At 41.5% G+C, this 10,182-nt stretch overlaps 1 protein-coding gene across 2 annotated transcripts in view; it reads left to right on the top strand.

Moving 5' to 3' along the window:
* The first annotated feature begins 480 nt into the window (after window positions 1-480).
* Window positions 481-10,182, top strand: part of GNAI1 (G protein subunit alpha i1) — a 33,564-nt gene continuing 23,862 nt past the window's right edge. Inside the window, exon 1 of one of the 2 annotated variants that reach the window (XM_059471513.1) lies at window positions 481-905. In XM_059471513.1, coding sequence (XP_059327496.1) covers window positions 788-905 — 118 coding nt within the window. In that variant the 5' untranslated portion in view covers window positions 481-787. The remainder of the gene's footprint in view (window positions 906-10,182) is intronic. The other variant, XM_059471512.1, reaches the window with a different exon arrangement.

The raw sequence follows: 10,182 nt of genomic DNA, 5'->3' as shown, positions 1-10,182 counted from the left end.
GGACGAGGAGCTCTGCTCCAGCACCCCCCCGGAGTACCCCACTGGCACGGCCCGGCCCGGCGCTCCCCCGCCCCGCCGAGCAATGGAACCTCCCGCGCGCGAGCAGTTTAAATTCGAGCCCCTCCCAGGGAAATGCCTGGGGCTCGCGCGCGGGGGCGTCACGGGCCGCGCCGCTTCCAGTCCCGTTCCGCTCCCGCTGTGCTTCTACTTCTAGCCCCGTTCCCGTTCCGCTCCCGCTGTGTCCCCGCTCCCAGCCCCGTTCCGCTCCCGCTGCGCTCTCCCCCATCCCGCCCCCCGCCCCAAAACGCCTGGGCATCGCCGTGCGCACGCGCGGCCGCGCCCGCCGCTCTTCCCGCCGTGCACGCGCGCCCCTCCTCTCTCTCTCTCGCTCCCCTCCCGGCGTGGGCGGTGCGCGCGCGGTCGCGCGCCTCCGGCGGGGCGGGGGCGGTGCCGCGCGCGCAGCAGCCTCAGGGCCGGCGGCGGGAGCGGCGGCCCCGGTGCGCGGCCTCGGTCCGCCCGTCCGCAGCCCCGCTCTCCCCGCTCCGCGCTGCCCCGGCCGAGCCTCCCCACGCCCCCCCGGGCTCGCTGCCTCCCCTCTTGGCCGTGAGCCGAGCCCGGCGCGCCGTACCCGCGACGCCGCTGCGCCCCAGGTGAGGGAGCGGGGGAAGGAAGGAGAGAGCGAGCGGGGAGCACTCGCTCCTTCTCCCTCCTCAGCGCCTCCCCGCCGCCGAGCCCCGCCGCTCCCTGCTTCACTTCTCGCGGCGGAGCCAAACAGCCCCTTGCCAAGATGGGCTGCACGCTGAGCGCCGAGGACAAGGCGGCGGTGGAGAGGAGCAAGATGATCGACAGGAACCTGCGGGAGGACGGCGAGAAGGCGGCCAGGGAAGTGAAGCTGCTCCTCTTAGGTAAGGGATGCCGTGAGGGGAGGCTCCTCTTGAGGCAGCCGCTCTCCGAAGCTCCCTCGCCCACCGAGGGTGGTAAGAGTTTTACAGCAGCCCTCCGGGCTGGGCGGGGGGCGTGCTGTCCTCGGAGCCCGGGGTATCGCTCGGGGCCCCTCGGAAGTTGTGGGGTCGCGGGAGGCGCTGCAGCCGCTTGGAGCAGGTGGGCGCCTCGGCCGCCTGGAGGGAGGATCGGAGGCAGCGCCCCGGGAAGCGGCACGGCGTGGGCTGTCCGGGCCCTGGCTCCTATCGCAAAGGGATAACGCCTGGAACTTTTGACCTGGATTCTCTGTTCCCCTTTTGAAAGGAAGGAAACGTTACCTTGGGGGGATATTTACTCTTAATATTTCTTGTAGACCCGAGCAACTCCTAAACTGTTGCTGCGAGAGTAAAGTATAGAAAAGTGTCAAAAGAACAAAAGGCAGAGCACCATTTAGCTTTTGAGTGGTTTTTTGGTTTTTTTTTTTTTTTTTTTTTTTTATTTTGTGGAACTTGCTTGTGTTTCTGGGATCTTACGGCGGGAAGTACCACCTTGGTGGACTTACTACATGGGTAACATAATGACTTATAGCGTGCCATGGTGTATTCTTCAGTTTTGCTCACAAGTACTTAAAGCTTACCTTTTTGTGTGTTTTAAGATGTACTTTGTGTGTGAAGATAAGGTTATTTTTAGAATTGCAAGAAAAAAGGAAGTACATTTGAGTACGTAGAGTACATTTGTTCAGGACTAAAACTACTGTAGGCTGGGGACAGTTGAATACTGCAAGATTTGCATTGAATTAATGTTGTGGGAAGTTTCGCAGTATATTCTGTGTAGCTACACCAGACTGGGTCTAATAGCGAATTAAAATAGCTGTTGAGTTGCCGCTCCCCTCTCAGGGGTGATGTTTCAGGCAAAGTTTTTAAATGATGCCCAATATCTCACTCCCCTCGACATTGATTTTGCTCTCCTGTAGAGCTCTATTCACTACAAACGTAGTAGACCACTTAAATAACTTTCTGTTGCTAAATTCTAAGATGGCTCCAGAAAAGGACAAAAGACAGAGCGAATTGTATTGTAGATGAAGAAATGAAACAAACCTAGAATGGGAAAAACAAAGATCCTAAAATGCTTTTCTAGGTTTAAAATTTAACTTGTGAAATAAGCCAGAAACAAAAGCCGGAATTGTTCTCCAGGAAATGGAAGTGGAAGCCTATTGGTGGAAACCTGCATCTGCCAGGTTTTGGGCTGATACTGTGCCTAGTCCTGAACACCTTTGGAATCCTCAGCTTGTTGTATGGAAAGGTTTTCCTGTGTGTGATAATAGCAATACTGCAGATGTTCCTGCCTTTTTAAAAAGTGGCAATATAACACTTTGTGTCATCTGGCATTTGAAATTAATTTTCAGGTTTTTTGGTGTTCTCTATGGAACTTTTAGTACATGTAGTTTGGTACTTGTTTTCCTATTTTTCATTTTAATTCTTGGGTACAGATGACGTCTGTTTAAAGATGCTTTAAACTTAAGAATGGATTTTGTCACTATTTTAATGCTCTTATGTACTAAGTCCTATGTTATGAGCTTAAATTTTATAAATTCTCTGTTTCTAAGGCTGGAAAGCCTCTCTGCTGGGCTCCCATGAGATCTGAGGACATGGAACAAATGGTCAAATGCATGTGGGTTCCCAGGGTGTTGTGAGCAGCAGCTCTCTTGGGTCAGCGTTTCCCTCTCCCCTGCTAAAATGAGGTGTGAAGGCAGCCTGGCTTCTGCTGGGACCAGCGCTGGCATGATTGTTTAAACAATGGTTACCTAAATGTTCAGTGAACTCTGGATGAGGTTTTTGCATACACCCATGGATGCTCATATGTATTTCACGTGTTTTGGAGATAAAGCATTTTCCCTTCCTCTTCCTTGCAAGTCTGTCAGGTGTCTTGAATGTGAAGTGAAGGCTTTATCTGGTGGCAAAAGTATTTAAAGTTATTTCCACTAGAGTCACTTTCTTCTCACCACTCACTTTCCCAGTTGCTTGTTCAGCCCACACGTCAGAGTTTATCATCTACTCAGTTGTACTCCTGCATCTATTTATGGGTTTGTTCTGCTAAAAAGACACTGAAGGAAAAGGAAAAGTAAAAATTGTGGTCTGCTGCCAGAAAAATGCAATGTGCAAGTGGCATCTGAGACACCTTGTATATGTAGAAAAAGGTCATGTGGCTGTACACCTATTATTATTATAATTGACCCATTAAATTGGATTTATTCCAGCATATATAAATTTTTTTTTTGCATGGTGATTAGAGAATCCTGCTGAAGTTTGAGCTAGAACGCTCAGTTGAGGGAAGATGTGTTCATAAAATCAATCAATTTCTAGACTGGAAATTTAATTTATTCCATCATATGATTTTCTAATTTTTTTTTTTCTAAAGCAGGATATTGCAGGGATTTAATTGAGAGAGATGTGGCATTGCTGTACCTGAACCATCACTGTGAACAATATCACTGATGCATGTTAGATATATATTTTGTTTTCTTGTCTCTAGGAATAAGCAGATATATTGAATGTGCACAAAATACTGTTGAACTGGATTGTCTTCCTTCTTTTGTCCTATCTATAAATTGATTCATCACTTCATAAAATTTTCAGTGCTGCTATTAGGAATAAAAATGCTGGATTCCAAGCATTATCCATGTATAGTTATTTGAACCTTGTAATTCTGTGCACTTCAATGTGCTATCCCAACAGCAGGAGAGCCTTTCCTGGAAAATTTCTGAGACCCATCGTTCTTAGAAATAAGCTGAACTTGATCTTGTAGTTGGTAAGCCAGATGGAAAATGCTTGTTTATACATGGGATTCGATGATTTTATCTTTTAAAACCATTACATAAACAAGCTTATTTACTTTAATACTATTTTCAATCAATGTGTAACTTAAGTTTCATGAGAACTGAACAAAAAATATAAGTGCAATATAATATATGACCAACACTAAAAGTTCAACATACTAAAGTGTATACTTAACTTTTTGTTAAGCAGTTTATTTGTGACAAATTGACAGTTCCAAAACTTGTGTCCTAATTGAAGTAATATTTTCTTTTTTTCTATTTTATTAACAGATAAACTCATATACTTAGTGTAAGATTTCTGAAAAGCAGTTTATATTTTGGCTGTCTTCCAGACAAAGTAGTAGATCCAAGTTGTTTTTTTTCTTCCATGGTTCCTCATCTTAACTTTTAATATTCAGCAAATAAAAATTGTAGTGATGCTTGCAGAATGAATGTAATTCTTATGTTGGGAGGTGGTGATTCTGAGTGACCAGTCCGTGGGCTGCATTAATGGACATGTGATCCTGGTCAGGTGTGCATCCCCAAGCACATTTCTGTGGAATTAGCTAGAGCACATAAGACTGAGTTTGTGCCAACTGCAGGAGAACAGGCAGTCCTCATTTAGTGGAATGCCTTCTGGTGTGAGGTTAAACTCATCAGGTTTTATGAATACATTCAAACTGGCACCATGACTTTATAGGATTAGCACTTTGTCTTTGGAATTATCACATCCTTCACCAAGCTTAGCAAATTGGTGTTTAGGTTCTTTTATCTTGGATGAAACAGGCAATAGATATGTCCTAAACATTCTTTAGGAGCAGCTCCTGGGCTCCAGGAAGTCACAGGCCATGTGTTTGACAGCTGCCATTGTGTGTCTCCTTTCTGGATAATCACAGCTGTAGATGTGAGTTCAGTGGATACCTTTGTGCTCCTGACTAGCAGAGCCACTTTCTGTTCCTGAATAGATCCTTGTGATTCATACTGGAACGTGTGCATGTCATGTTCTTAAAGATAAGTGACATTTAGCAGGCAGTGCTGCATTTAATCTTTTCCATTGCAGCTTCCTGTTCCTTAAGATGGTAACTAGAACAATTCTATTTAATTGTTTTTCTAGTTCTTCACATCTCAGGCATCTTTTTCTGTCTGCTTTTCTTTTGTTCCAGACCTGCATCTTTGTCTGCTCAGCCAAACTGACTCCTGCTGCATACTCATCTTTTCAGCAGCATCATCCTCACAGTGCTTGGCAGTACCTGGCTTCTTCCACATTGCACTGAAAAAATACATTTATGCTGCTTGTACCATTGCTTCTTTTGCCTTTCCTCCAGAATATTCTTTGTCTCCACACTTGCAGACAAGAAAGACTTTAGGAGTCTGAACTTAGGAGAGCTCTCAGAAAAGCTTTTTTCTCACAAGTATGGCAGATTTCAGAGTTGTTGACCTTATCTTCATAAATTATGCCAGCCTAGTCTAAAACCATTCTACCAAACTATTTCCTGTCGTGCCTTCAGAGACAACCATCTACAGATGCTTACGAAGTTCGCCTCTTATTTACAGCTGATTTCTGATACCTAAAAGAAGTGTTTAATGTTTGGGTTTGGTTGGTTGCTGTTGGTCTTGTCTGTGTCACTGTGAGCACCCCTGCCCCCCATTCCTGCCTGTCTCCTTAGATTTAGCAGGAGTTCTGAACTAGGGGTTCTCTTGCATTTTATTTGGGTTCTCTTGCATTTTATTATATTATGGTGCAGTTGGACTCTGCCAATCAGGACGTTGCTTGTGTGGAGTGACTTGATTCTCACAGTGTAATAATCCCCCTTGCCTTTGTGAGAGGAGACTCAGGGCTGTGCAGTAAGCATACTCATACTTGAGTTATGGTTGTGTTTGTACTGCTGCAGCGTGAGTTCTTTTGTGCTTGTCTCAGTCTATTTGAATGTTGGTGTAAAAGTTCACATCATCATATTGGTCTTTAATGTGTGCATAGACTTCAGTATAAATTATCTTTAGTGATATCAGGTCTTCTGTTGCATTATTGTATTTCCTCTTTTTGGAAGTTACTTTATAAAGTCACTATGATTATATCATGATGTGAGTTCTTTAGCATTCTTAAGACAAAATTTACTTTAGTGCCTATTGTTTTAGAAAGAGTTAAAGAGAAACTGTCCATTATGTGCTTTGTTATGGTACTAGTAACAGTGACTTTACTTTTATAAAATTTTGATTTTAAAAGTCTAGTCATGTATACATAACATTAGTTGTATTATAGGAAGTATTAAGGATTTTAAAAATATTTTAAGAGTTAGAAAACATTTTAAGCTTGAGAAATGGGGTTTTTTTGAACTTTTCATTCAAAAACAGCATAAAGCTGCTGCTGTGTTCCTTCTGAATTAGAGGCTCTAGTAAGGTACTTTTGGTAAGCTGTCCACTCCCAGCAGCAGTGCTACCTCAAGATCACTCATAAATTTTGTAAGAAACTATGATGTAATTAGTGTCTTCTTACTTTTTCTCTGCAGCACAGTTTATTGTATCATCATTGTTGTATATGACAGTTTATTCTGTCCTATGTATTATATTCCCAAAGTTGTTGTGGATTTCAGCTAGCTTCTTTTTGTGAAGTTAATTTTAACTCCCATCAGAACCAGACTTTGCAGCGCAGCTCCTGCATGGTTGTGTTGGCACAACTTGAACTTGGGGCTCTGTGCTGTAGTTAGGCTGCAGTGATTTAAATACTCATATTGCCAAAGTGGGTTCTTTTGCTGCCACATTTAACCTTTTAGTTGTTTTGATCCTCTGAGAAGGAATAATTGAGTAGCCAGCATATAAATCTGGCTAAATAATTTGAAACCAAGCCACGAGTCTGGCTCAGAGGGCATAAAATTCTGAAGTCAGTTTTGCTGTCTAGCAGTGTTTCCTGTAACATGCTATCTGGCAAATGTGGTACAGCAAAACTGGGTGTAGAAAATAGATATTTAAGATGTTCTGTTAAGTCTGAGGGTGGGTTTTGTTTTTGTTTTTTTTTTTGCCATGGAAACACTGAAATAAAGATCTTAACTGATTTGATAATTAGCTGTTAAAAGTTTGTGGTTTTTTTCCCAAGACATGTATAGGAGAACCTGTATTAATAAAACCTTCCAATTCTGAATCTTAGTCATTGTCCAGCTTTTACCTAGGTTTGTTGTTCTATTCATTCCCCTTGTTTGCTCAGTGCCCTGCTGTTACCTCAGGCTTTGTGTAAATTACATAATTATTCTGTAAATGGAACTTGGTTGGCTTTACCTGAAAGATTCTGTATTGACAAAGTATTGAAGTTGGTAAGGGATATAGAGTAGTTGGAAAAATCAGAACTTTGGATTTTTCTCACTCAAAACTTTTCACTCTTAGAAGTTCAGTTTCTTTTAGTGGCTTAACTTAGTGACATTTCTGAGTGGAAGGATAACTGAGATTTTGAAATTAGACTATTAGGACAAAAATAAACTGGTTTTGCTGGGACACTTGTGTACCAGGACTGTAGGCCTCTGCAAGAAGAGATTTGAACTCATCTTTTTCTTAATGCTAGATATTTTGTTCTTGAGCATTAAGTAGGAACAGACAGGACAAAATAAGATTTCTTAGCAAGAATGGGAAGTAAAGGAGTGATTTTGTAGAGTAATTAGCCATATTTGTCACTGCTTATAGTCATTATATTGTACAGGTGTAAGAAGTATTAGAGTTGGGGATCTGGAAGAAGCTTCCCATCATCATGGTTTTGCCCTTAGAGTTTGCAAAGCTGTGGAGCCAGCTTCAAGGTCTCTGAAGTTAAAAACTTACACTCTTAAAAACTCTGGAGCTTTAAACTTATAGGCCTGGCTATCACCTCGAGTCACAGATACCTGTCTGCACCAGTCCTTGGTTTGAAAGTGTGTTACCTGTTGAGGTTAGATTTTGACTTCCTTTCATTTTGGTTCAATTCCTTTGAAACATATTTCTGTTGTTTTTTAAAGTTACTTTTAGTATAGTTCTTTCAGGATCTCAGCTGATGGGGCTAATTGCCATGAAGCAGTTAAGAACCAATTCTTTTAATAAGAGATTTGCAAGTAAATTCTTGTTAAATATGTGATAAGTAAATAAATTGGTTTTCTGGCTTTGGTAATTTAAGAGTCATTGATGCTTTAAATAAGACCACCTCTGGTATGGTTTGTTACAACTTGATAATCAAGTTGCTGTGTTGACTGATAGGTGTGTGCCTACATGGGCACTTGGTGTTTATATTTACCAATACATGTAAACTTCAATATTGTATGTCCCTATAAAATTGGTATTGAAATTAGAAAATTCTTTTTGTGAAGCAACTTATTTAAAGGAGTCAACACATTCATATATACTGTGCTTCAACTTCTGAAATCGACCGGACCTCATTACTTTTTCAAACGTTCTGGTTAGAAATGTAATGTTGCCCTTGTAGCGAGTAATACACTTAGCAAAGGTACCAAATTAAATATTTAGTGAAATTTAACAATATCTGGGCAACCAGAATGGATGGGAGGGCTTTACAATCATTGCTCTAAGCAGATTGTTTTTATAGAAGTAATCAATGTACTGTAATGAAAATTCCTGTTGAAACTGTGAAGTGGGTTTATAATTAATAGTCTAGAATTTAATATGACCTGTTTCTTGACTTGAAAGTACTGGTGCAATCAAATGGCTACTTGTAATCCTATCTGCCTTTTGCAAAGTTGATAAAATATGTTTTTGCATATGACTTGGGGTTTTTTACATGACAAAGCTGTTGTAGTTGTTTGAATCATGCTGCAAGTTTTTTATTGGTCACTGTTGTAAGGACATTCTGAATCTCTGGGGGTTTTCAATAGTTTCCAACAAAACTAAAGAGGTTCTTGCCTGCTTTCTAAATCTGTGTTGGAATGCTGGAAGTAAGCAGTGGATGTTGTCTTACAAGCAGCAGAGCTATTCTAGAAGCTCTGTCTTGCTAAAAAGGAAAGTGCTTTTGCAGCATCTGGCTGAGTAGCTTTGCCCTGTCCCTGTCCCTTTTAAATGTTTAATTCAGGGGTTTTTTGCTGGTTGAGTATTCAGACTGGCTGTCCTGATTAGACTTAGTTTGCTGCTGGAGTGGTCAATTCAACTGGTATTTCATAATGGTCTGATGAGGACCTGACTAAAAGCATAATGAGGAGCAGAGATATGTGCTGGAAATGCAGAGTAGCAGGTGGAGGGGAAAATTGATGCAGAATAGGATGCTTTAAATTTCTGTTTTTCTATGTCACAGTTCACTGTAGAATTTGATTAGGAATAATGTGAAATTTGCAGGACCTGCAAGGTCCACTTGGTAGACACATTAAAGTCTATTCAAAACCCACTTTTTAAAGATTTCTTTGCTACAATGGGAGACAGAGGCAGCCCACATTAAGGAATGTGCTGATTGCCAGTTAGAGGTAGGAGTTTCTTTTTGTTCCAAATACAGGGAGCATCAGATCTGTGCTTCTTCATGCTCTTCTCTTTTGTAGGTTGTAGGCTTGACTAGGAAGAATCCTCTTCTACCTAGCACTTGGTGAATGCAAGATGCTTGTGGGCAAGAGGTGCAACTGCCAGCCCAGTGTCAAACAGCAGAGAAGAGAATGGAGGCAACAGGAAAGTTGTAGTAATATTAAAATAGAACACAGTGTGAATGCAGTATTGGAATGCAATTTTAAAACTTTCTATTGCTGGAGTTATGGGTCTTGCAATAAACAAATTGGGAGTAAACCAGACAATTGTTTTGAGTATTTATAGGTTTTATTTAAAGAAATGTTATTTTGAATCCTCTTGATTTCATGTCTGCTAGTAATGGTTTATACAGTGCTGGACTGAAAATAAGTTGAGAAGTCTCATTGAAGTGCTGACTGTATTCTTGATGCATTAAATATGTCTTGAAGCATTTTGAAAGTGGATTTCTCAGCTGTGTGCAGATCCTTAATAAGTCTGGTAAACTCTTGGCAAAGGTGTTATATTCTTTCTAAAGCATATAAATGCTTAAGCATAAGGCTCTTAAATCATTGACATGGATCCCTTCTAATATGCTTTAGGGCTGCAGTGTTAGCTAGCAAAAGCTGTCATCTAATTCCCAGATGAGGGTCTATTTATATTATTTTCTCTATCTGCTGTTCTGGAAAGAGCAGCATTTGGGGTTAGGTTAGATCAGCCTTTGATTACGTTCTTGTTTGAAGCCCAGCACCTGTTTATGTAGGTGTCTGTCTTACTCCTTGCTTCTGGATTATTGGGTGTCTTAGAGGGGGTTGAAATTTTTATATACTTCAAAGCTGTCTCAGTTTAATGTGAGACTGGTTAAATACTAATTCTGTTTAAACAACAACAAAACCTAAAAAAAGCTGTATTTTTAAGTACTGTTCACCCTACTTCAGGGCAGTTTTATGTGTAAAATGCATGTGCATGTAACAAAAAATAAGGTGGACTATGCTCAT

This window comes from Ammospiza nelsoni, chromosome 5, assembly GCF_027579445.1.
Source record: "Ammospiza nelsoni isolate bAmmNel1 chromosome 5, bAmmNel1.pri, whole genome shotgun sequence".
NCBI classification, from domain to species: domain Eukaryota; kingdom Metazoa; phylum Chordata; class Aves; order Passeriformes; family Passerellidae; genus Ammospiza; species Ammospiza nelsoni.
This window is presented reverse-complemented; position numbering and strand designations above follow the sequence as displayed.